Source organism: Apis cerana, linkage group LG11, assembly GCF_029169275.1.
Source record: "Apis cerana isolate GH-2021 linkage group LG11, AcerK_1.0, whole genome shotgun sequence".
NCBI lineage: Eukaryota > Metazoa > Arthropoda > Insecta > Hymenoptera > Apidae > Apis > Apis cerana.
The window spans coordinates 885,693-913,605 of record NC_083862.1 but is presented as its reverse complement, the minus strand read 5'-3'; the positions used below and the strand labels follow the sequence as shown (position 1 = coordinate 913,605).

Below are 27,913 nucleotides of genomic sequence, written 5' to 3'. Positions count from 1 at the left end.
TTTTTAGATGATGTTTGACAATATGACAATATGTGAAATATGTTAACAATAGTGATTTACATGTATTTTGCACATCTTGATAATTCATAATAATATTCAGTGAATATTTTAAGTTCAATTCATTCTGATTGAATTGAACAATAGATAAAAATAATTCTTTTTCTTCTTTTTTCATTTTAATTTTCTTTTTACATTTTAATATCCGTGTTACTAAAATTTAAATATCAGTCTTGAATTGCAAAATGACACAAAATTTATTCTTCTCTATGCATAAATGCATTTTTGATTATATAAAATATTTTACTTATAAGATGTTTAAAAGGCACTCAAAACAATAAAATGTCTTCCAATGTTGATCTTCCGTGAGGAGAATTATTAATTTGGAGTCTTTGAAATGTAATATTAAAATATTAAATCTAATTAAATATTAAAACTTCTCTATTTGATAAAACTACCACACTGTGTTTTTGATGCCATTACTTGAATATGTAGACAAAATGTGAAATATATATAAATTTTATTGTACATAATATAGTTATTTCATAAAAATATTTAATTATACAAAATTTATATTTATTTATTCAACATGATGATATTCTAAAACTACATAGAAAATAAAATAAATTTTAAAATAATAATTAGTTTATTTTTAAAGTAAAACAAATTATCAAAAATATTTAAACTAAAATTACCTTTTTTTTTTATAGAGACACAATGATTTTTTTTCTTTTTTTGCTGATTTATAGAACAAAGAATTCCATTTGTGGAAGTTGGCTGAATAAAATTTTGAAGTTGTAATTTTCTTTTTTTCAAAGATATATCTTCATTCAAAGTTGTAATTATTTGTTCTTTAATAGAATTTGATGGTTGCATATCTATATCTTGTAATGACCACTTGGCATTAGATTTTCCAGTATTATTTGAAACTTTAGCTGTATTCTTATCTGTTATGATATTTGCTTTGATTATATCAGTATCAATTTCCATATTTTTTTCTGATAGTTTGAAACAAGATTTATTTTTAGATATATGTGATTTTTCAGATATATTTGATATACTTGAATCTTCTGAGATGTCTTCCATGATATCTTGAGGATTTTCTACTTTAGAATCTTCTTTGTAGATTGTATCCACCATAGAATCTTCATAAAGATTTAATAAAATTTGTTTTTGTTGAGACATATGTTTTATGCCTGAGCAATTTAATTGTTTATTTTTCTTTTTAGATGTACAATTTTTAGAAGATGTTTGAGAATATGACATTTGAAATGGTGATTCACATGTATTTTGTATATTTTGATAATTCAAAGGATTAATTATAGTAATTTCTGAACATCTTAAGTTTAATTCATCTTGATTGGGTTGAATAATAGATGTAAATGATTCTTTTTCTTTTTTTTTCATTTTAATTTTCCTTTTAGAATTTAATGTCCATTTAGGTAATTTAGATTGTGTACTAATTTTTATTTTACGTTTTGTAACATGATTTTGTTTTTCTTTATTGTATTGCATAGTTTTTTGAATATTTCTTTGTCTCATAGAATTTTTATGTTTTTGTTTAACACATTGAAATGTTGTATCAATGTTACATGATATTGAATCTGTGGAAGACAATAAATCACAAGAATTTAAAGGTTGTTTTTTTACAAAAGGACTAGTTTCAAGTTCTGTATATGCATATTTTTGTGATGACTGAACATTATCTCTTGATTGATTTAATATATAATTCATATTTGATGAAATGTTATTAGTAATACAAATTTCAGGTAAATCTTGATTTTTTGTATCACTGAGTGGTTGAACTTGATTAATATCTTTTTTTTGAAAAATATATGATTTTTCTATAAAATTACTGGTATTAAACTTATCAGTAGGACTAGAAAGACTGTATTTAGGAAATAATTCTTTATCTTCAGAAGATATGTTACCTGAATTGACTAAAACAGTTGAATGATCAGAAAATGAAGGTATACTTTTATTCAATGAATAAGAATCAATTATTTCTTCTGCACTTGAGTTCAATCCAAATCCAACTATATCCATATTATCATCAACATAACGATTTTGATTACTATATAATTCCTTATTTTCTTGTAAAAATGTATTTTCTAAGTCATTCTTTTCTGTAATTTTTTCTTCAAAATTCAATTCAGATATATTAGAATTTTTTGTTGATATTTCATCTTTAAAAGTTTTTTTAATTAATCGCGGATTAATTGCCTGTGTATTTGAATACATTAAATCGTTTGAAGGAGAATCAAAATCAAATAAACTACTTAATATTCCAGTTATTCCAAGACTACCTTCAGGTAATAATGTTTGAGAATTTTCTGTATTTGATAAAATATATTTTTCTTCTGTTTCATTAGAATGTATATATTCAGATGGTGAAAAAAAATCTTTAATACAATCTAAAACGCTATTTGAATTATCATAATTAATTGGCGACATCAATGGAGATTGCGAATTTTCCCAAATTTCTTGTTCATCCTTAATAGTTATATGTACATTTAGAATACTATCTAAAATATCAATATTTTCAAATTCATCTATAGAACATGATTTTGCATCATTTTTTTGTGGCAAATTTTCTATTTTAGAATTTTCTACTTCCCAATGTATATCTTGATCTAATTCTTTAGTATTTTTCAAATCATGTATAGAAGATATATCACATATCTGATTATCTGATGTACTAATTTTGCATTCATTTGTTTTCAATATTTTATCTTTTAAAATTTCAAAATTTTCATTATTTTCTTCTTTAATGGGATGTTCAAATTTAGATTTTATATAGTTACCTATAGAATTTGAAAGTGATTTATTTTCGAGAAGAATATTATTTTTTTCATGAGAACAATATTCTTCTGATTGAGATATTGATTTATAAAGTTTATCCAAAAAATTAATATCTTGACATTTGCATACATTTAATAAGTCTTTTTTACCATGAAATTTTAAAATTTTGCTAAGTTCTTCTCTTTCTGCATTTGTCAATGAATTGATGTTTTGTATCCATTTTGATGATGATTCTGTAGATTGAGTTCCCAAAACTTCTTGTTGTTTTTCCGCATAAACAGTCATAATATGTTCGCCAATACGATTTAAAACATCCATACATTTATCAAGATCATTTAATATACACATTATATTTTTGTCACAAATTGATGTTTTACCAATAGCATTCTTATCTATTGTATTTTGCGCCACATCGTTTTTTGTGATATTAAATATGCTGTTGTTATGGTAGGAAAAAGGTTTTATATCAATTTTTTTACAACAATTTGTACATTCATGAATTTCATGAGCAATATTTTGTTTCATGGTTTCTATTATTTCTGGACTATTCATGGATTGCAAATGATCACTTTGTACATAAATAGATTCATTTTGACAATAAGTATTTTTTTCTATCACATTGAGATCTATATTTGTTGGTAACTCTTGTTTTATGGATTGTACATCTGTAATATCCTTTTGGCACTCCTTTGACAATAATATTGTCTTTATGGAACTTTCTTGTTGAGTATTCATTTCATTACATTCATTAAGTGTATTTTTATAAAAAATGTTATATTCAGAAGATATTTTATTTTCATTCCTACTTTCTTTCAGTAGATTTAATATAGCTTTTGGTTCTTTAATATTTTGTCCCATAGTGCTTAGAATTTCCAGCAAATATAGAACTTTATTGAGTTGTGTATCAGTTTGTTTTGTTGATGAATTACATGTATCACATTGTTTATGTTGAAACATATATTTTACTTCATTTTTATTGAGAATATAATCCTGCATATTTTTTAAATTATGAGTATTATCCTGAAATGATTTTTGTTCCATTAAAGTACTACTTTCTGTATTTTCATTAATCTTATTATTCGAAATTGGTTGTTTTTCAAGAAGAATATTATGGGAAAAATTTTCAGAGTTCTTCATATTATGAACATCTGAAATTTTTATTTGATTTCTATGTTTTAATTCATCAATTTGTTTCTGTACTTTATATTTTTTTTTTACCATTTTTAACCATTCTAAATTTCTTTGACATTTTTTCTTTCTTTTTTTTTTATCTGTTTTTAGTTCATCTTCTTTAGTTAAATCAATTAAAATTAATTCTCCGGGTTTTAATTTTGATATCTTTTTATAATTTTTAAATTTGTTTCTTGATGGGAGAAGTTCATTATTATTTTTATTATTTTTTATTCCATCTTTAAAAGCATGATTATTTTCTGTATCATTTTTTATTAATTCACAGTTTATAAAACTTTTTTGAACACTATATAAATCCTAAAAATAACCGAATCAAAATAATCAATAATATTTATAAATTTATAATTCTTAATAAAAAAATTTACCTGTAAATATAAATCAGAATTTTGTGTTATGAAATTATCTTTAGATTCAATAAACATTGCTTCTTCAAATATTAAAAAATTATTACATGCAGTTTTTAAATTAAATACATTTGGTTGTAATAAGGTAAGAGTTCCATTTTCAAATTCTGTTGGAACTTTACATATAATCTTCAATAATTCATCGCGCATTTTTGGAATACATGGACCTAATATTGTTAAAGCTATCTTATTCACTTCCTTTTTTTCTTCTATAGTTTCTTTCATTTTTTTCCATATTTTTAGAACAAGTAAATATCTAACATACTCTATATCTGTTAAAGATTCCACACTTTTTTTGAAACTAGTAAAACTTTTCCTGATATAAAAAAAAATAGTTTATATTATGTAAGAAAATTTTATAATAAAAAGTAGAAAATATTAGATATTTACATACATGAATATAAAATCAAAAATTTTTGAATATTTTTTAGTAACAAATTTTAGTTTAAGCAATACTCTAAAAATATGTTTTTCTGAGTTACCTAGAATAAAAATAATACTTTAATATTTTTTATTTAAATTTTAAATGTTTTTTTTAACTTACTTAAATATATCCATAATGCTGAAAGCAGTTTTGAAGCAATTTTAGATGAATCCATAGTGTGTGTAAAAGTTTTAAGTTCTATATCTATGTATATTCCTAACAGTATTGACATTTCATTTAAATACGAGTTGTAATCATTAACATGCTATTAAAAACATTTATTAGTAAATTTTTAAAATACATTGTCATTTTTATTATATTCATAATTAATGATTTAATAATACCTCTTTAATATCATTCCAATAAAGATGAAAAAATGTTAATGTAGTACTTAGATGATTTTTTAATTTTGTCATATCCAATACTTTTTCACAATATGTATTTATATTACTTAAAATATTTCTAAAATACATAATATTAATTAATATTAGTTTTTTATAAATTATAAAAATTATATTTCAATGTAAATAATTTTTTCATTTATATATTATATATATATTTTTATTTCTTTTAATATATATAATATATATATATATTAAATTATATATTTTTTTCTTAGAAAATATAATAATCTTACTGAGTATAAAGGAAAAGTAAATGTTTTAATAATTCGTAACTTCTATGTCCCACAGATGAACACATTAGATTATTAAATTTATCAAGCCATAGAAATATATTTTCACATGATTTAATATCATTGAAATGACTAATTGTATATTCTTGATTTACATATTTTTTTGACATACTTATAGGATTATTGCATGTCAATATTAAATCTACTTTATTTCTTTTATCCATTATTTTCTTTTTATAAAATTCTGCTGTAAATTTATTAAAATTAATATTATATTTAATTATCATACATTTATAATTATATAAGAGATATAATATAAAATTTGAATATTAAATTTAGATATAATTTAAAAAATTATTTTTAAACTATACAAATATTTAAAAAAATAAAATATAATTTTTATATAAATTTGAAAAAATTTAATTATTAATATATTTTTTTATATTTTGTATGCCTCTCAATATTTATTGATGAATTATTTACTGAATTTGAAATAAAAATTATTTATATTTGTATCTTATAATTGTATCATATAGAATAAACTACAATTTAAAAATTATTTTTATTAAAATTTAAAATTTAATATAATTGTATATAATATTATATACTACTATAATATATTATTCTTTTAATAATATAATATATTAATATAAAATAAAATAAAAAATATGTTTTTTCTTAAAATAAATTAATCAAATTGTAAAAAATAAAATTTAACAATGAACGTACATGTGTTAATATAATATTTAATACAATTATATTATATTGCTACAATTCATAATACCACGTGTCGATGTTATATTATAAAAGTCTAAATAATAACAATCAACAATGAAAGAACACAAGTTTCCTTGAATGTGCATTTGTTTTTAGAAGCGTGTCGAGAATACAAAGATTAAATAATCTTCGCTTCTTAATATGCATTGTTATATCATTTATTACTACATACCTGCAACAAAATGAAATTAAATGGAAACGATCATCACTTTCATTTTGTCGTAATAAGGCGTCTCATAGCTTTAGTTCTTTACGTTTTCTACAGCATAGCCGCATACAATTGTAAATTTATTGCAACTTGCGCCGCCTGTTGTCGATGTGCTCGAAACTTATGATAGCTCTTTGAAAATCGAGTAAAACACGACGCCTCGCGTCAATGCTGAATCAACGCCGCCGTTATCTTAACAATTTGAACGTTGCTACGGAAATTATAAATACAGGTACGGCCGCACCCTTTAAAGAACCCCAATACATTGTTGATAATTTAAAATTATTAAAATTAATTTAAAAATATTTTTTCACTGATAATGAAATTGGCGATATATTGAAATGTTATTATACTTTCATAAATCCTTTTTCTCCGTTTATTACAATAGATGCAAATTTTAGAAATTATAATTGTATAACTGACAGACATTGCGAGAATTATTTAAATTTGATATTTGAATATTTTTACATTTATAACGAATATAAATTTCTTTAAAATAAAAAAAACTATATATATTTTTTTCTATATATGATATTTAAAAAATGAATAGAATAATATGATTATATAATTTTCATGATTATACATGAACAAATATAATCATTTCTATTATGAATTTACACGTAAATTTCACAAATGAATTTTTCATCAAATATTATAATCATTTTATTTATCTTAACTATAAAATTAATAAGTTTTTATGTAATTTAAATATAAAATGTATCAATCAAATTGACAAAAGAATTTTAAAGCACACAGATCACACATTGTCACGTGCAGTTAAATGGATCAATTCAAAGATTTTAGTATATACGCTCCTGAATAGAGAAGTGCACACCGAAGCGCAGACGTTACTCGAACTTTTCGACTATAATAACCGCTAGCGGCCGATCACGTATGTGACATGGCGTCCGGGTAGAAAGAAAGTTGACTGTTAAATAAGCGTTAATGTTGTTTTTATGACATTGACCAACCGAAAAGGGAACATCCGAGGCCGCGAATTTCCCACAGACACCGGCATTGATGGTAATGCATGCGAGGAAACCACAAAGGATCAGCGATGGGTAGGGTACCGCCGTCAAATACCCAATCCTGACACAACCAACCTCTACTCACCTCACCTCTCATCTTCAAAGTCCGTCCATCCGACCCACTCGACATTACTACTACCGCCATTCGCGGGAGATTTTCCTCGATGGAAATTTTATTTTCCATCCTGGAATGTCCGCTGTCTTGTAATTCTATTCACCATTTATCTTCTATGATTGCAGGTACTTCGAAAAGCACCAGGCCCATCCCTATCAGGTAAATATCATCCGAGCAATTGGTGTCGGGGGTTTAGGAGTGGGGTAATTCGTCTACAGTGCGATTGTATGCACAATTTTACCGCGATTCTTTTCATTCTCACTAAAAAAGAAATAAAATTCTCTTTTTTTGTTTGCGCTTTTTATTTCGATAATCGCGCAATCAACTATGTCAATAGTTCTTTCATATTTCTTGCATTACTTTCTTTTTTATAGCTCGTTGTTAAATAAGTCACAATTAGATATTATAGACAAATTATTTATAAGAATTTCATTATGATTTCCAAATACGCGACATTTTTTTTATTTAGTGTCCAATATTTCTTATGTATTTTGCCCGCCTATTTTGTCCCTTTCGTATGGCGCAAATATCGCATAGCTTTTGTATGTGTTGATGTATACATATATATGTATGTATGTATATATATGTATATATATATGTAGATATATATATATATATATATACGACATATACTATGTGTATATTTGTATATATATTTTTTTTATATTGGATTTCTATAATCGAGTGTCAAATAATTTCGTTTACATAGATATTTTAAAAAATTTAAAATATGACTTGTAAATCATATGTATCATAAAAAAAAATATTGTTTTTATTTTCTATATAAATTTGCTGATCTTTATATATTAAAAAACATATATTTTAAAATTACAAGTGAATTGATTATTGCCTATTTTTCGATTGATGAATCCCAAAAATTTTATTTAATGAATATAAAAGAACATTGAATTATTAAATTATATATATATATATATATGAGTATAAAATTTTTTATAGCTTTATTTTTGTTATTTTATTTTATTTTTCTTATTTTACTATCATATAAGAAATATATAAAAACTAAACATAACAAAAGAATTGATATTCTTTTTTAAAATTCATATAAAAATTTTAACTAGATATTGTCCTTGGAAATATTCATTTAATTATCAATATTATTATAAACATGCAATAGTTGCATATATTTTTAATATAATTTTATAATTTATATTTAATATCTTGTAAATATTATATAAATTGCTCACTTTTAATGTTTTTGCTAAAAGATACAAATTTTATTTAATATTGTAAACATAACCTCACTTTTAGAAAATCAATAATTCATTCTTCTATATTATGCAGATTACTAATAGTATATTGGAAATATTACATAAATATATTAATTATAATTTTTTTTTTGTAATACATTACTTGTAACAGTTGTGTGTTTTAATAAAAATAATAAATAATTTCAGATACTTCATTTATATTTAATGCATTGAATTTTTTTTTATTTAAGTCACAACAATAATACTATATTATGTTTTTTATGTAAAATATAATATATAATTAGATATTTTTTGTGTATAATTGAAATTTAATATAATAAACAATTTTATATATATTAATTTTTACACATTATATAATTTATCACAATAACAATTTTGATTAATAATTATTTTTTATATTAGTTAACAATAAAAATATAAGAAGAATATAAAAAACTTCAATATTTTTTTCATTTATTGATAATTGATAATTAATTAAAATAATTTTTTAATTATATTTAATATCTCATATTTTTTTACAGAACGCAAAGTATAGTAGTTCTAAGGGTGGCTACTCCTCATCAACAACATCATCAGATAGTCGTTACGAAGGACGTATGCGAGATTCCCCAAATGGCAACTCTTATAGTCCAGCTGGGGGCTTGGGTATGGGCATGGGAACAGATAGAGATAGTCCTCGCAGTTACACATCCAAGCCCCTATACAAGAAGGAGAGAGAAAACAGAGACTACAAGTTATCCTCCTCTAGGGACAAGTATTCAGGTAATTAACATTTAAATTTTCATTAAATTTTTTAGAGTAATGTAAAATTATCATATTTTAAAATATAAAACAAATATATACCGCAAATATGGAAAATATTAAAACTATATTTAAAAAAATTTAATACTGTATTTCAAATATTTTAATTAGGAAAATTTACTAGATTCACTTAAATTGTGAGAAATAATAATACAGTCATTTTTGCTATAACCTTATTATATTTTATTTGTAAAACATTTAATTTTATTTGTAAAAGATTTATATAATTAAAATTCAGCAATTAAAATTCAACTTTATTCATGACTAAATAAAAATATTAAAATATTATAATATTAAAAGAATATTTTTAATAAAAATAAAAATTAATATCTACAAACATATATTTACATAAATATAATATTTACTATTTATAATTATTATTGTAATCAATAATATTTTATCATATATTTATGAAATTAATATAAAAATTAAAATTAATTATATTTTTTTATTTTAAAAATTTATATTTTTATATTTTAATATAAAATAATAAATTCATAATAAATTTCATAATATTTTTAAATATATTTTAGAAGATTAATATTCTATTTTTGTTATATAGTACTTTTATATTTAACCTTTATTTTAAAAGATTTAAAATAAATAAAGTTTTGAAATTAATATAAAATAATTAATATATAAAAAAAAATAGATGTTATATATTTAATTATTTTATCTTTTAATGAATAATGCTTATTATCATTTTGTCTTACTATTATTTAAATTATAGAATCTGTGTTATGGCAAAATCGACTGTATAATGACTTTGAGAATTAAAGTTTTCTTTCTTTCTTCAGTATAAAAACAGGCTTGTGTCTTAACATTTTCAGCTGTAACATGCTTGCTTGCATATGTGTAGATTGTGCACGATCCCCAAAAGACAAGAGAAGCCGTGAGAGCAGAGATTCAGAACACAGGACCAACCATGATAGGAGTAGTGGAGAAGTAAGAATATTTTCAGTAGAAATTTTAAAATGTATTAATTCAATTAATGTAGTTTAGAAATATTAATTTTTTTTTTTTTAATAAATTCAAATGTTACAATAAAAATTTTAATCATATATTATTACAAATATAAATTAACAATTTAAAGTAATTAACAAATAAAATAATTTATTTGAATTTTACTGTATTACTATAAATTTATTGAATTTTTTTCTAATTCTATTTTAAATATTTTTTTACTCATTTTTTCATTTATTCATTTTATTCATTTATATATTGTGAAACAATTTATACACAATAATTTCTTTGAATATTCTTTAATAATTGATTTATGAATCAAAAATATTCTGGATTATATATAATATTATATTATATAATATTTAAATGATTTTTTTATTGATTTTTACAGATTTTACATCCTATAAAATTATCGTCAAATTCATCAAGAGAATCTTCATCTCAGAGAAAACCATCACACAATTCCTGTCAGGTCAGTAAAATGTACTTCATATAATTATTATAGAAAAAAATATATTTATAAAAATATAAGAAATGATTAAAATATATTTGTAATATATTGATTGTCATAAAATTTATAACAAGAGAATTTTAAAATAAATTATATCATATAAGATTTTATTTTCATGAAAACAGAATAGAACAGAAATAGAAAATAGAAATTTCATTTAAAATATATTCTTATATTTTTTTATTTTTATTTTATTAATAAATTATGAATAAATTTTTAAATAATTAATTCATGATTCTTTGTTAATTATTAAACTTATTATGATTAAACTTTTATGATTAATTTTTATGATTAGATCTCAAATATATATGACTTCATTATATTTAATATATATAGATTTCTTATAAATATCTTAATGTCTTGATTCAAATTAATTAATTATGAAAATAGAATGGAACATGTCTGTAAATATTTTTACAAATATGATTATAAATATAAATATCAATAAAAATTCATTTTGTCTATAGTTAGACAAAACGAATAATGATAAAACTATGTATAATCAATGAAATTTATAAGTCTTTTTAAATAAAATCTCATATGAAAATATATTTTAAAATTATTTTTGTGGGGATATCTCTTCCAATTATCATGAATTTTTTTGTTTTTTAAATATGTTTCATATATATTCTAAATATATTATAAATAAGTTGACATGATAAACAAGGATTTTAATAATAATTAACATTTTAAAACGGTATACACAATATATTATTTTGAAAATTAAAAAATTATCAAATATCGAGATTCGATAGGTGTACGGAGTCATCAACGTGGACAAATGTAATTTCAACTTTTCGAACAAGTTTTGGAATTTTTATAAATATTTCCCATCGATTCAATTGTTTCCGGAAATTTTAGAACAGTATGTTTAGGACAAACGTGGTGATGAGCGAGGAGGTGCAATGGAACGTTCAGCCAGGTTTGGTGATTGGTCAGAACACATGAGCTCTTCAGGCAAGAAGTATTATTACAACTGTAAAACAGAAGTTTCTCAGTGGGAAAAACCACGGGAATGGATTAGTCGAACAGAAAATCGACAACGTCAATCCAATGATTATTCTTCTAGGTCAAGTACGTCTAACGATATATTATTAAATAAATTTTTTAAATTTAAAAAATTCTTTATTCATTGTTATTATTTTTTGCAAAAATATGATCTTTTTCTATTTTAATAATTTGTTGCTTTATTATCAATTATTATCGATTCTTTGCAGATTAACTTTTTGATCTTGATATAAATGAAGAAATTAAAATAAATATAAAGATATAAATATTTTTTCCACTTAATATTATATTTATATATCGAATATATATTTCAAATGAATGTAAATTTATCATTTATATGAAAAATATAGATTGGATTAAATATATATATAAGTTATACAATTTTTTTATTTTTTCTAAAATTAATTTATATAAGTTAAATTATTCAATATAGAAGGTTTTTTGTTTTCTTTGTTCGTAGGTCACGATAAACATTCCAACTCGCGGTCAAATAGCAGTAGCAGTGTGCGAGATGGTAAATCGCGTCAGTCTGACAAACGAGAATATTGGAGTTCATGCAGTGGAAGTGGTGGTGGTAGTAGTAGAGAAGATGTTTCGATTAGAGAAAGAGAAAGAGAGAAAGAACGAGAAAGAGAACGAGAACGTGAAAGGGATCGGGAATCATGTAGAGAAGAAACTGGAGTGGAGCGTCAAGCACAGGATATGGATATTTCTCCAGGTGATTCCACTCCAACTTCCGAACCTCTAACATCTTGTACTCACGATCCACTGCCTCAAGGTCCTGTTTTGTTGGCTACTGGTATGTATCTAACAGTATAATGATAAAGAAACTGAAAAAATATATATTAATAATGATTTATATATTATTATAGCATTACCTCGGTTAACATCACATCCACCATCTACACCACAAACACCTGGAAAACTTAGTTCACCAACGCAACAAGGTAATAGTAATGCTCCAGGACCACCAGTTTCACTAGCAAATCTTCCGAGACTTTTATCTCAAATCACAGGCAATAAAGATCAACCTGATATTACACCACAAAAAGCATTACAAACACTTCAAACAGCCGCCATTCTATTATCTAGACAAGTAAGTTTATATTTATAATTTAATATATTAATTTAATTGTATGATTAATCTCAATATAAAAATATAATAATTATATTCATATTATTCAATATTTTTTATAGCAATCGACTAGTGGAGAACGAAATAATAGTGGAAATGATGTAATGGTCCCACTAAAAGTTGATACAAGCGGTAATGTTACAAGTGAGGGACCACCTACTCCAACACATTCAGAAACTCAGGATTGCATCGATGCTCGAAAATGTATGTTAATAATTGATGAATTTGTATTTAATAAAATCATAGTAATTAATTACCTACAAGTTTCTCTTTCACAGTAACAAGTCCTGGGAGCACGAATTCTGGAGTACAAGGTTTAAGCTCATTGCAAAATCTTAGTACATTAGGTTCCCTTGGAAATTTAAGTAATACAGGTTTACAAGCATTAGCTAGAGTACAGCCTCCTTTAACTCCTTCCTTAACACCATCACTTGCTAATCACTATCGGGAAGATTTAACGCAACATGTGCGTGCCTTTCCTGCTGATATTCTTGAAAAACAGGTATTTATATAAAAATAATTATTTTTAATGTATGTTATAATAGAAATATTTAATAATATAAGATATACTTTAACATATTTGTAATATAATTGTTATTTTCAGGCACAGAAACTTAGTGAAGAAGCACATACAATGGGAAGTTTACAGTGTACAAGAGTATCAGCAGAATTAAAAACGGCACGATCGATAGTGAGGCTGACAGAAATTCAAGCAACATTACAGGAACAAAGGTACAATATATATATATATATATATATATATATATTCATTCTTATTTTTTCACTATTAAAATTGTACAAAATAATAAAATTAAATCAAAAATCAAAATAATCAAATTGATTTCCTTTTTTTTAATATTATAGGATATTATTTCTCCGTCAACAAATTCAAACATTGGAGGAGCTAAAATCCCAAAATTCCTTCATGTCTGACGATTCTTAGTGTAAGAAACTTTATAAAGTAATTATAATTACAATCTATAATTAATTCATGCAAAAAATAAAACATAATTATTAATATTCTCATTAATATTGAATAATTAAGATTGTACCTAAATTATAATATTATGATAGAAGTGATAAAAATAGTAATGAATATGGGCTGCCTAGAGAGGATTGGCTATTCCGTTTATCAGCTAACGAGTCTTATTACAATTGATTAAGAAACCCACCTCTCTAGGAAGCACAGAAGGCCTATCCACACGCAAACACAACACACTAAGTAAATAGAAAATGAATCTATTCTATCAGTTCATTGCAAACTATTGAATTGTCCACATCGTCTTGTATTACCTATGTTATACGTGTCAATGTTTCATATCCCAAGATTAAGCGGCATTTTAACTAGTTGAAACATTTTTGTTGTAAATCTCGGAATAAAATTCGTGCCAGAAGTTTTAATTCAATTCTTTATCGCCATTATCTTACCTAATTCCCACATATTTGGAAAAAAAATAGTTTTGCTTTGTAATTATAGCAATCTGTTTCTTTTATTTAAAATTTCATCTTAATATATTAATAGTAAAAGAAAAAAAAAAAGTACATTTTATGTAACAAAAATTTTTAGTGGACAAGATTGAAACTTGTATAAAATTTGTAAATAATTTTAGAGATTTACAATAATCTAATATATGTTACTTATTCTCAGTGTTTTTTGAAAGCACCTTAACATTGTATCATTAATGCAGATTGTACAGTGTGCCAAAATCAAATAAGTCAAACACTTAGTGTATCTTAATCGTAGATAATTTTTATTTTCTGCATAACTCCTCATACAGCTGTGCAACATAAGAAAATGAATTAACGTTATATAATTATTGTATAGTTCTAGTAAGTGGAAACTGAATACGTAGATTTTATAGTAGACAACACGATAATCAATTTGAACTTTTAATTAATAATAACTGGGCTACTTTATGTAGAAAAAAATATTTTTTTAATTTTTAATCATTTGTTTTTGTAATTTTTAATTACTTATTTTTATAAAACTTTTTGAAGTGTGAAAAAAATACTTATATTTTGCCCACTCTAACTTTGTTCAAACTATTTAAAGAAGATTACTTTCCTTTGCTTTTTTTGAATTTTGCATTTAAATATATCATGTAACTAAAATAAAATATTTTTTTACTAAAAACATGTAGAACAGACATATGATTGTTCAGGATGATAAAACCACAAATACTATAATATTATATTATAATATGGATTTCTTATTTTGTATATTTTCTTTGAGGAACTGTTAAGGAGTGAGCTTGATACTTACAGAAATAAAAAGCAACGCGAAATGTAATCATTAAACAAATACATTTGACCTAAGAATTCGAGACTGCGACTGAATTCTAACATTCGTTTTCAGATTACTTTCTCTATGTGAACCAAAGGGTTTTTACGAAGTACTACACGTGCTTTATTTGTTCTCGTACATTTTACATTATTTACTAAAAAAAAAAAATTAAAATTTAAAGTGTAGTTATATTACACGATAATTGTACTTATTTAAAAACTCCTTGGTTCGCATCATTATCTAAATGCCCTCCTTAAAATCGTTATTTACTAGCTATAAAATAAAATTGTAAACCAAAATTAAACGTCATTGTTTTCAATTGATATTTTTCATATATCCTAGTACTGTATAATATAATTATTATGAATACAGCGGAGGATAATAATATTAAGAATAATAATGGTAATAATGTTAACGTGAATGTATCCTATTTACGGTGTTTCTCAACACAAGCTCAATAGCCCTCGTCATTGCAAATGTTACGCATTAAAGCAATGTCACATTTATTCAATAAATTATATTATATGAGGCTATCGAGTTTTTCATTTATCATAATTATATTTATATATTCGTTCGCAAATAGATCTACTTTTATTCTATGTAATGTATTACTACTATTTTAATTATATAATTTTGTGTTTATTACGTATTTTTCAATAAATCAAATACGTCTTCATGTTTTCTTTTAAATAAAATATTTGTAATTTTATAAAACATTTTTGTTTTTATTCAGAAATAAGAGAATATTAATAGCTTTCTGTGCTTCATTTGTGCGACTAAAAATTATTAAATTATTAATAATTTATCGGTTGAGAAACACCGATACTCTTTCACAATATTATCTAACATTATACCATGACATAAGAATGTTATAACATCTCCATAGCACCTGAAGCATACAGTGAACATTCTCCCATGTACATTTTATTTAATTACAGGCAGTCATTGGACTTATTTTATAACAAACTCTCTCATTTGTGAACATTAGATCATTGATTAATACATTCTCAATATAATCATTACAGATATTCATGTAAATTCAGTACAATACATAATTTTCATGGACTAAGATTATAATAAGGCCTCAGAACATTTGACTCATTATTTACATCTTATAACTCACAGAATTTTTGCACATCATGCTTAGAAAAGAGATTTCATTAACAAAAAAGAAAAAAAATATTTATAATTATTACATATATTTTTATTTTACATATGGTTCAAAATTATAAATTATAATATTAAGTGACTAATTTAAACAATTAATACTTAATTTCATAAAAATATAATATTTTCAATAGTTACAATGATAAAAGCAAATTTTCTATGAGTCATAAGATGTTAAATATCTATTGTTGAACGATTTTAATGTAGTGCTCTTCAAGTATTTATGCAAACACATTGCAATGGAGAGTACAAACTGCTACAAAACAATTCCAATATGATTTGCTTTACAATCATTAATACATCTACGTCACGCGCTCGTTATGTTTTGTAAGGCCATATACGAGATTTAATACAAAGGTACTGCCTCTTTTAGGCAGCATTTGATATATTCATTAATTTGGAAATTTGTCTAGGGATAGACAAATGGACGACACAGCCTCGACAGAGAATGTTCACAGTGTAGGACAGCAGCATAGACATATCTCAGCGCAGCCTCACTTTACCATTGGTTAGTATTTCAGCTGGTAATTATACAAAGCTATAATTTTTTAATTTAGACAATATAACTATGTGCGGAAGAGAACCCTTCGTAGAGAAGATCATTTCTTTTATAAAGGATAACATTAAGAGGTACTGTAAGTATTAACTAGTCTATTTCAATTACTGAATTACGATAAATCTTGTTCTACATTTAAACAGTAGAATAATTGCATTTTTAATTATACAAAAAAAATGGACTAATTACGTTGATATATTTTTTACATACTTAGCAATACTATTTTAGTATAATAGGTAACAACTACGAAGGGTATTTTCAGAGTTTGCAATTTATAAATTATCAACATGAAATCAAGATTTCTCTATTATATATTATCCTTGTGTTTTGATAATGTATACAGAAATTAAAAATGTCTTAAAATCTATAATGTAAATATTACACAACATATATAGAGCAACAATATATAACAGAGTTGTTTGTACCTACTTACATATCTACTATGGCAGAAGGTGGGTCTTGTGCCGAGTTATTCTTGGCTACTGTCAATTTTAAGCCAACATTATAGATATAACTATCCTAATCTTAAATAAGACGTGTATGATTTTATATTAATTCATTAATCATTAACACGTCAACTAACTACTTTCTGTATTTAGGGACTTCTAAAAAGAATATCCATTTCATGGTTGTTTAATGTTTTGGAAACAATTTTGTTATACTTACATTTATAAAAATTAATATCACTCTTGATAAAATTGCACTCATTGTTAAAATCTGTAATTGTATAAACATTGTCATTAGAACGAAAAATATTATAAAAGAAATGAATCTTAAAAAAAAAAAAGAAGAAAAAGAAAAGAAAAAAGAAAAAAAAATAGTATATCTTATAAAAGTATGTCAGAATATGACTTTTCGTCTATATCTTTTAACAATTAAGTATAATTTTTTAATTTTATTTCTACTAATTTTATTGTAATATATACTTAGTTTTGTTAATACAGAATGATACGTTTCCATGATATATTTATGTAGTAGAAATAACAGTAATATACAAAATTGATATCAATTTTAGAAACTCATTATAAAAATATATTTAATTTAGTAACAAAAAGAAGTAACTCTTTAGAAGCCCCATAATAATTTACTTCCATTCAACATACTTCTTGATTCATTTTCCATTCATTCTATGATAAAACACACAACATTACTATAATTTAATCCTATTAAAATGGCATTCAGTATATTCTTATAGGATTAGCTCATTCAATATATAAAAAAAATATACAATTTCGACTACTCAATGCAATTGTTCAGTAATCGTGAGTTTGTACTATCCGAATGCCATTTTTTTTATATGATACACGTTTTTTTGGACTAGTACTACAAAGATTGTAGAACTGTCCACAAAATTCTAATTAAAATATAATTAATGTTTATACGCAGTGGGACATCATTGATATTCAGTCGATTCACAAGACTCGTAACGTCTCGAAATTTATAGAAGAAATGAATAAAAGAATTCCATCTGTTAAGCACATATTTCTCTTCCATTAAGCTCCTTTAAGATCGTGTACCTGACTATGTAAAATCGTGTATACTGAATTTATTAAAAATAACTAGTCAGGTAAGAATGATTGTTTTTACATAGAAATATAAGAATAAAGCCATTGCAAGTTATTGCAACATTTCTTTCATATTTTACAAAAAAATAATTTTTACTCAATGTACTTCGGCACTGTTTAGTCCCTCTCTCTTCTTATATTAGTTACAAAATCATTGTCACGAGTTGTGAATGACTTATACTTACCTGAGGGATACACTCCCACTCATTATCTTCAATAAATTGCACATATTAAGTGCTTTATTAAATTTCTTTATCGAGGTATTATCTCGTTTCAGCAAATTAAATTGTCACGTCAGTACATATACAGTGTCTTGTTTGGGCAAGGTATTAATAATGCAATAGCATTATGATCTGTTTTAGTTGCAAAACTGGCTTCATGCCAACATCGAAGTATCATTTGTTATTATTGTATAATTTAAATAATTTATAATTTACAGATCCTGTAGAACACAAGTGGTTGTACGCAAGCATATCCTATTGACAAATTAATATATTACATAAAATGCTTGGTATACCACCACATTGATGTGACCGATCGGTATATGATATTTTCATTGTATCATACTATAACTTTATCATATATTCAAAAACATATTTACACACGCAGTTGCATGAAATAGATATAAAAAAAGTGCATCCGAGTGTGTTCTGAACTATGGTCATATATTACTTGCCCTTCTACCGCATCCTTCTAAAAGCTTTTTTAATTTTCCGTTGTGTTTGAGTAGGTGTAGCACTGAAATAAAATAACATATAATATATAATCTCTACAATTAATAATTTACGAATAATTTTTTATAATATAAAAATTATTTTTTATATTATACATTATATATTTATACATACTTAAATGTTGGAGGTGCATTGCCACCAGTAAAGTTAAATGATGGTGGAGTATTAGGATCAAATGTAGGTGTATTGCTAGGAGGATTAAAATTAAATCCTGCAGATGGTGTAGAAGCAGATGCCTAAAAATAGAAATCAATTATTTAGATTAATATAATATAATGATTCAATATATTGAAATATAAATTAAAACAATTAATAGATTGAAATATATTGATTAAATATAATCATAATTTTTAATTTAATTATAATTATTTTACTTACAACTACACCAAAATTAAAACCTCCTGATGATGTAACAGCAGGTGTTGTAGTCCCAAAATTAAATCCTGTATTTGAAGGAGTAGATGAAAACGAAGATGATGCTTGATTTTGTACTCCAGGTTGTGGTGTACCGAAAATTGTAGGAGTTGTAGCTGCAGATTGAGCAAATGCTGTTGCTTCTGGTTTAGGTGCATTAAATGTAAAACCAGCATTTGTTGATGTAGGATTATTGAATGTATTTCCAAATAAATTGTTACTTTGTGGAGTGGATGTATGACTACCAAATGTAAATAATGGTTTCTGTGTCGATTCACCAGGATTAGTATTTGCAGAAAAATTGAATCCAGTTCCTGATTTTGCTACTGCTTGAGGAGGACTAGTGCCAAATGTGAATATGTTTGAATTTGATGTGCCAGTTTCATTTGGCTTTGAGGTAGATCCAAATATACTAGGTGTTGATTCAGTAGTAAATGTTGAAGTAGTATTATTACCAAAAACAGGAGTAACGGACGATCTAAAAAGTGTTGGTGTAGCTGATGGTCCACCAAAAGGTATTGGTGTTGCAGTTGATGGTTGCAATGGTGGATTGAATAAAGATGTTACTTTATTATCTGTATTTCCAAATACAGGCATTTTTGTGTCAGGTGAACCAAAAATTGGTTTATTTTCTGTATTTCCAAATATTGGTACTTTATTTTCTGGTATTGCAAAAGTTGAGGATTTATTTGTACTTGTAGCACCAAATGCAGGTTGTTTATTATCTTCAGTTGAAGTTTGTCCAAATGTTGGTGTAGTTTTTGTATCATTATTAAATAATGATGGTGAATTAGAAATATTTGAGAATAATGTATTTCCAGAAGGAGCATTTGGTAATGTTCCAAAAGTTTTAGTCATTGAAGATCCTTCTCTTGTTTTACTATCTCCAAATGTAAAGGTATTAGATAAATTAGCTGTAGGAGCTGATGTCGATATTTGACCAAAAGTTGGTACAATTGATGTTTGTGTAGTTGATTTTGATTCAATAAATGTAAAGGAAGATTGAGTAGAAGATGGAAGACTTGATACTACAATTGTAGAAGTGCTGCTAGTAACTGCAATTGTATTACTTGGTACCCCAAATGAGAAAGTAGCAGTTGATTTAGTTTCTTGCGTATTACTTTGAGTTATTGAAGATAATGTGTTTGTATTAATAGTATTAGAAGATTCTATAGTTCCTGTACTTGGTTTTGAAACTTCTACTATAGTATTTTCAATTTGTTTTTCTTCCTTTGTATCTGATTGTACCATTGTAGGTTTAGATGTATCAAATGTAAATGTAGATGGAATTGTTGCAGTTGTTACATTTGCAGATTGTTTATTACATTCTATTGTTGCACTCTCACTTTTAGCTATACCAAACGAAAATAATGTTGTGTTTTTCTCTATTTTTTCTGGATTTTGTTTTATATCAGTCTTTTCACTATTACTTGCATTAGTTTGAAAAGCATTTTCTGAAGTTGAAAGAATATTATTTTCTGATTTTTGTATTTCACTTGTTTTCTTTTCTTCTTTTTGTATACCAAATGTAAATTGACCAGTTTGACTATTTTGTTGATTTTCGCCAAATTTAAAACCATTTGAAGATATTGTATTATCAGTCTTTTCTTGACCAGCCTTATCAATGCCAAATTTAAAACCAGTACTATTTGCAGGCATATCAAAATTAAATTGTAAATTGGAACTAGTATTTGCAGAAGTAGAATTATCTGATTTCTTTAAACCTGGCTTTGAATCACCACAAGCTACACATATAGTAATTTTTTCTTCATTTTGTATCATACAAGTGTTGCAATTCCATGCACCATCAGGTTTTTTAAATTTATCTCCAAATCCATTTGGAAATGTTGACACAATATTCTTAGTAGTAATTCCAATACTTGGTTTAGCTGTATTACAACATGGACAAGAATCAATAGAAATAAGATTTCTAACCATACAAGAAGGACATTCCCATGTATCTTTACTTGATTTTAATTTATCTATATTTGAGAATGTATTAGTTGATGTATTGGTTCTATTATCTTCATTTGCAGATATATCTGTATTATCTGTAGAATTCGTATTTTTCTGTGGAGTAATTTTTAATTCATTTGATTTAAATGTATTGCAAGAACATGTAGTTGATTTTTCAAAATCTTTTGATTTGCATTTAGGACATTCTTCAAATCTTTCTTTATGTTTAACAAATTTAATTTCTTGCTTTATATCTGATTTAAGAGCACTACATGCAATACATTTAGTATCACTTTGTTTATTTTTTAGGAAACATGATGTACATTCCCATTGATTACTTGAAAGCTTAAATTGCAATCCAAAATGATCTTTTACTGTAGTTTTTAATTCACTGGCATTATTAGATGTTGATATTTCAGAAATCTTTTTATCCTTAAGATTTGATTTAATAGCTTTACAAGTAAAGCAATGTGTTTCAGAATCATTGTTCTTGAACAAACATTCAGAACATTCCCACATATTAGACTGTGAATTTAGAGCTTTAATAATATTATCATTTATATTTGGACTAACAGTATTTATTTTATTAATAGTTGTTTCTGAATCTAATTGCATTTTTGATTCATTTAATTTTTCAGATTTAGAACAAAGAACATCCATAACACTTCCTGATTTTAATTCATCTGAAGAAATAGTGCCATCACTATTTTTTATTTTTTCTTTTAGTCTAGGAGCTATAGACGAATCAGACCAAATAAAGTTTTGTATTACAGGAGGTATATATTCATTAGAAGATATATTAGGTTTAATACCATTTTTGTTTAAAGATGAATTTATATCATTAGATTTATCAATTGATTGTTTATCAGCATTAATTGGACTACTAAAAGTAAAATTATTAATCGATTTTAAATTCTTCGTAGTACTTGTTACTTTTATAGGACTTGCAAATGTGAATGTATTTTGTTTATCTGTACTAGCTTCATCTACTATCGTTGTATTAGTAGATGGCATAAAATTGAAATTAGGTAATGAAGATATTGGTAAAGGTATATTTGGTAAATTGACAGGTTCAATTGTATCTTCCTGTTCAAGTTTTGCTCCTTTAGTTTTTCCATGATGTTTTAAATCTTCATTAGTTTGTGTTCTAAAAAATGATTATACATAATGAATGCATATAATAATTGTTTATAACATAAGTAACATAAATAATTTAACATAAATAAACATACATACAAAAATATTTTATATGAAAAATAATTATATATATCTACCTGAGATGATATTCTTGTGGAGGCGGTGGTTCGCTTCGAGCTGAAATAATTTTTCTAGCTGCAACTGTTGTATCTTGTAATTTTTGCCGCCGTCTTAATTTTAATATATCGGGTACAGTTGGTACAGTTAATTCACGAGTTAAATGACGTAATCCAACTTTAGTTGTTGATGTCATTTCCTCCCTTGTCCTTTTTTTATTTATTGATGATGTATTATTCATCATTTTTAATGGTATTTTTTTAGCATCAGTTATTGGCGACGAAAAATGTTCTAATGCTTCCAATATTTTCTTAGCAGTTTGACTCATACCAGATGAATCAATTCCTACTGTGTTAGATGGTTTTACTTCAACACTTGTTCTTTTAGGAACTTTAAGTTGAATCTAATATTAATAAAAAATGTTTATAGTAAATGATAAAAATTATTTAAAATAATTTTAATTTCAATTAATAACTCATACCTCATTTGAACTATTAAACAGATTACGACCTTGTTTATAAAGACCTGCTGCATTTGCTCCACCAAAAGTAATATTTCCACTGTAAAAAGGAGATGCCAAGGGAGATGCACGATCCGGCGTGTTTGTCATGATAGATGCATTAAAGCTCGGTCTACGACTACTTAAAGTATCTCGGTTGTTATTATCTAAAAATAAAGATCTTGGAGACTGCATATGATTGGCTAAAAAAAATTTATATATTAAAAAATATGATTATTTATATTACAATAATCAACAAGAAAAAAAGAGAAAAATTTGACTTACTGAAACTTAATTTATCATCATTGAATCTTTTTCTCTTTGAAAATGGTGAGTGATAAGAGACATTTGATGGAGCTTCTTGTCTATTTGTTTGTGGAATAAGAGAGCTACAACCACTAGTGCTTTCACTGGATTCAGAATTATCATCTGTACCATTTGTAGTTCCATTATTTGTAGTAGCAACTAATGAATTTAATTCAGATCTCTGAGGTGCTACATTTCTAATACTCGATTGCATTGTAGGTGTAGAAGATACTAAATGACTAATTCCACTTGGCCCGGCCATTCCAGGTTTACAAAAATCTTCACTCTAGAAAAAAATTATTAATTAAAAAATTTTTTTATTGATTAAAATTTACATTTTTTAATATATTTACCACTTCATTATGAATTGAATATTGTTGTTTAGCTACACTGGTTTTGTTGATTGTTGATTTAGTCCTTGGTTGAATTGAAAATGTACCAGGTGGATGAGTGACATCCATACGAATACATGGTCGTTTTAAAGGTGGAGGTTTTTGTATATCTTCTTCTGATTCAACCTCTTCAAGATTTTCGTTATCTTCTAATACATCTTCATTTTGAGATGAGTTAAACCACTTACTGATCCATAATCTTTGTGGTATAAGATCTGTTACTTTTGTTGCCACTTTTTTTACAAAAGACTGAAATGTAAATAAAATAAAGATATGTACTAAATAATATTTAAAAATACTTTATAGTCTAAAAAATTATTTAATATTATAAAAAATAAAAAACTATTAATAAAAAAAAAAGAAATTGAATATCATATATAAAGAAAAGATATATATATATATATATATATGTGTTATTTTATGTATAATTTTACTTGAATTAATATGTTAAATAATAATTGAATAAATATATACAAAGAATGAATTAATTACTTAAATATATTATTTAATTATAAATATTTTATGAAATTAATATGTGTAAGAACATAATACAGTAACAATTACAATACATAAAAAGTCATTTTTAAAATTGAGGTTAAAACGTTCATTTGAAAAGTAAATTAAGTTTTATATTAATTTAAATCAATCGAATTAAACGAATATTGTTATCAAAAAAAGGAAAATGATCTTTAAAAAAGATTACAAGATATTGCGTGAATTTGCGCAAAACATGATTTTCCAACGTCATGCGTGCCTTTTTTACACACGTATTAAATATGAATGTAAACTAATAACATTTAAATTTTATAAAATTAAAAAAATGATAAGTTTACAAGAATTGAATTATATGCCAAATTCTCAAAAATTTTTTTTAGAAAAAACAATATTTCAAGGTTACATGTTATAGGCGTCTTGATGGATATCTCATGAGTGAAGTAGTATAGAAAAGATTGAGGTTATCGAGTAGACTCACATAACCGTGACATCGTCTAAATATAATGAAAATATATTTTAAAAAAAGAGCAATCATGTAAAGAATATTCTATAAAAGATTTGGTACATAGTGTGAATTTATCGAAAGATTTAATTTGCGCGGTAACGCGCGAATAACCGTTGGAGGAGAGGCAGAGAACTTTCTATCAGGAGACTTGTGCCAAGGAGATACTACTCACATTGTTTGCGTCGTAAGGCTTTGTATTATGCGACGACGACCGTCTTCCAGTCAAATTATTACTCCCTTTAGCCATGATTGGCACTGGTCACTTATTTACGAATATAAAACACACAAGAATGTCTTCAAACGGCGCATCCCAAAAATTGTCAGCGAACCACCACCTTCGTGACTGAAATCCACGAGAGAAAATATGGCCGCCCTAAAGACCGCCACCAGGGCGCCAGGTTTCTCTCGAATATGCGCTTGTCGCGCCTGACCACGTGACACTGTGTGCGCTCGCAGTCTTCAAATTGGCGTACCACCACAGATTAAGTTTAGAATAGACTCATCATCCGAAGATAAAATATTCTCTGTTATCATTTTCGTATCATACGTGATATTATCGATTCAGAATGGAATAAGACAACAGTGCTCCTGTTGATGAAAATAATAGTAATTAAATGTAGCAATAGTCAACTGTTTTTGACATAAGAATTATAATTGTGATCGATCTATAGAATTCAAATTTAACATGAAAATATTGTCAATTATTTTTTTCTATAATAAATATTTTATTTGTATAAATTATTAAAATATAAATATAGATTGTTAAAGTTTAAACATAAATTCCAAAAAAAAAACTTTTTGGATTTTACTCAATTAATTAAAAAAAAAAAAAAAAAAATAAGTAAAAAGTAATATTTTAGATAAGTAAATAGTTCTTGAATTAAACTTTAATTTAGATATTAACTATTTATTATAATATTTATATAAAATTTTATATATTATTTTTATACTATAATATATAATGATTTATTCTTATTATATTTTTAAAATTGATTTTTATATATTTGATCTATAATAAAAATAAATTTTTATACAATTCTTATACAATACTTATTTTAATTTTTACACGGATTGATATAAATAAGGAATCATACAATTCCAATCAATCAGAAAGCACCTTTTTATAATTGGCCATTAGACGAATTACATCAGTCTATTATTGAAAATTGGTGAAAAGATGTATTATAGCAATTGAGGTGCGTAATTATATAGAATTTTTATAGATAAGATATTATTTTATAATTTATAGATTATTAATAATTTTATCTAATTAATATATATTTAATTATATATTAAATAAATTAATATATTTAATACAATGCATTTTGTCGCTTTTCATTATTCAACTATTTAATTATTTACAGTTAAAGTTATCGGTAATTTTTATTCATTATTTATTATTTTATTTTAATTTAATTTTAATTTATTTATAATTTTAATTTTATATATTTTTTTATGGATTTTGATTTTTATTTGCAGATTATTATTCAATTGTCGATATGATTCGAATTCACGTAATAATTTATGTCTTTAAACAATAATTAAAAAATAATTTAATGATTTTCCATGCAATCATAAGATTTTATTTATTAACAGAAAACATTATCAAGTTTATTTCATTATTTTATTCATACGGAAATAACAATTAGATATTCAATCAACTTTATTTCATATATTTCTTTCCTAAATATATTATCTATATTAATATAAATATATATAAATATAAATTTAATTCGTACATTATTTCTATGTTTTATTATTTTGCTCGAAGTTAAAAACATTTCTTATAATAGTTGTTTCCAAAAAATTGACGATTAGCATTCATGCTTGACATGTTTCGATTTACATAAATCGATCTCTTTCCAAATTTCGATAATCGAAATCATGGCGTATGATGGCGTATCATTTCATCGTCTAAAAGTTTAGTATTTAAATTTTTTATTTTAAGGTATGTAATTTATCTATTTAATCTCTTAATAATTATTTCTTCTATTTTTCGTGTACTATTATTCAATTAATATATTTATTCAATAATTTATTGAATATTGTAATTGTATTCAAAGAATAAAATTATTTTTTTTATTATTTTATATTATTTGTGATGTATATGATGTATATGTGACTATTAGAATCGATAATTTATATTATAGACTTTTGAAATGGAATCTGATCTCAATTATTATTTTAAGTTCATATTATATATATTTATTAGATTATCTTTTATATATTAATAACTAATTTGAATAATCTAAATTATTTCTTAATATCACGTATTTATATGATGAAAAATTAATAACAATCACGTACTTTAGATAAATATTTTTTATACTTTTAAATAAATAATAATTTTTTTTTAAATATTTTTATTTTTTAAATATTTGATGAAGAAAAGAAGTAAAATATGGAAATAATTTTATTTATTTTCTATTTCTTATTAATCTGAAGAAAATCTTCCAAAAATTTTTAAGTTTTTGCAATATGGTTAATAGAATCAAGCTTTACTTTGTAGTTTTATAGTATTTTAATTTTATGTTAGAGGGCTATACTTCGATTTTTGTG

The 27,913-nt window shown here is 24.4% G+C and overlaps 3 protein-coding genes across 10 annotated transcripts; 1 reads left to right on the top strand and 2 right to left on the bottom strand.

Annotated features, from left to right (window-relative positions):
* LOC107998494 (repetitive organellar protein) lies at positions 1-7,910 on the bottom strand. Of its 5 annotated transcripts, none has more exons than XM_062081205.1 (8): positions 7,551-7,910; positions 6,402-6,682; positions 5,456-5,699; positions 5,163-5,280; positions 4,939-5,083; positions 4,789-4,876; positions 4,356-4,710; positions 1-4,287 (listed from the first exon to the last, which is right to left on the bottom strand). In XM_062081205.1, exons 3-8 carry the CDS (start codon positions 5,674-5,676, stop codon positions 604-606), a joined length of 4,611 nt encoding a protein of 1,536 aa, XP_061937189.1. In that variant the 5' UTR covers positions 5,677-5,699; positions 6,402-6,682; positions 7,551-7,910; the 3' UTR covers positions 1-603. The 5 variants fall into 5 exon arrangements, with proteins under 5 accessions (XP_061937189.1, XP_061937191.1, XP_061937192.1 ...); XM_062081207.1 differs by having other exon boundaries at positions 6,402-6,648; XM_062081208.1 differs by lacking the exon at positions 7,551-7,910 and having other exon boundaries at positions 1-603; positions 693-4,287; positions 6,402-7,285.
* On the top strand, positions 7,286-17,639 carry LOC107998495 (WW domain-containing adapter protein with coiled-coil homolog). Of its 3 annotated transcripts, XM_062081217.1 has the most exons (13): positions 7,303-7,498; positions 7,706-7,739; positions 9,331-9,571; positions 10,470-10,555; positions 10,965-11,045; positions 11,960-12,158; positions 12,553-12,891; positions 12,965-13,188; positions 13,290-13,431; positions 13,506-13,729; positions 13,832-13,959; positions 14,092-14,171; positions 17,092-17,639. In XM_062081217.1, the coding sequence occupies exons 1-12, from the start codon at positions 7,458-7,460 to the stop codon at positions 14,168-14,170; spliced, it is 1,818 nt and encodes a 605-aa protein (XP_061937201.1). In that variant the 5' UTR covers positions 7,303-7,457; the 3' UTR covers position 14,171; positions 17,092-17,639. The 3 variants fall into 3 exon arrangements, with proteins under 3 accessions (XP_016913290.1, XP_061937201.1, XP_028522869.1); XM_017057801.3 differs by lacking the exon at positions 17,092-17,639 and having other exon boundaries at positions 7,286-7,498; positions 14,092-14,621; XM_028667068.2 differs by lacking the exons at positions 7,303-7,498; positions 7,706-7,739; positions 17,092-17,639 and having other exon boundaries at positions 9,429-9,571; positions 10,441-10,555; positions 14,092-14,621.
* On the bottom strand, positions 14,956-26,196 carry LOC107998576 (nuclear pore complex protein Nup153). Of its 2 annotated transcripts, none has more exons than XM_017057913.3 (8): positions 25,527-26,196; positions 24,316-24,603; positions 23,942-24,248; positions 23,639-23,859; positions 23,178-23,560; positions 19,912-23,050; positions 19,648-19,769; positions 14,956-19,537 (listed from the first exon to the last, which is right to left on the bottom strand). In XM_017057913.3, the coding sequence occupies exons 1-8, from the start codon at positions 25,599-25,601 to the stop codon at positions 19,480-19,482; spliced, it is 4,593 nt and encodes a 1,530-aa protein (XP_016913402.1). In that variant the 5' UTR covers positions 25,602-26,196; the 3' UTR covers positions 14,956-19,479. The 2 variants fall into 2 exon arrangements, with proteins under 2 accessions (XP_016913402.1, XP_016913403.1); XM_017057914.3 differs by having other exon boundaries at positions 23,639-23,823.
* Positions 26,197-27,913: the final 1,717 nt, after the last annotated feature.

Coding starts and splice junctions, on each gene's coding strand:
- LOC107998494 (XM_062081205.1), bottom strand. CDS start 5,676: ATGGATAAAAGAAATAAAGTAGATTTAATATTGACATGCAATAATCCT. Junction 5,084..5,162: donor ATTGGAATGATATTAAAGAG/GTATTATTAAAT, acceptor TGTTTTTAATAG/CATGTTAATGATTACAACTC. Junction 4,711..4,788: donor ATTTTTGATTTTATATTCAT/GTATGTAAATAT, acceptor TTTTTATATCAG/GAAAAGTTTTACTAGTTTCA.
- LOC107998495 (XM_062081217.1), top strand. CDS start 7,458: ATGGTAATGCATGCGAGGAAACCACAAAGGATCAGCGATGG. Junction 9,572..10,469: donor CTCTAGGGACAAGTATTCAG/GTAATTAACATT, acceptor GCATATGTGTAG/ATTGTGCACGATCCCCAAAA. Junction 13,730..13,831: donor CTGATATTCTTGAAAAACAG/GTATTTATATAA, acceptor TGTTATTTTCAG/GCACAGAAACTTAGTGAAGA.
- LOC107998576 (XM_017057913.3), bottom strand. CDS start 25,601: ATGGCTAAAGGGAGTAATAATTTGACTGGAAGACGGTCGTCGTCGCAT. Junction 24,604..25,526: donor AGCCTTACGACGCAAACAAT/GTGAGTAGTATC, acceptor TTTACATTTCAG/TCTTTTGTAAAAAAAGTGGC. Junction 23,860..23,941: donor TGATGATAAATTAAGTTTCA/GTAAGTCAAATT, acceptor AATTTTTTTTAG/CCAATCATATGCAGTCTCCA.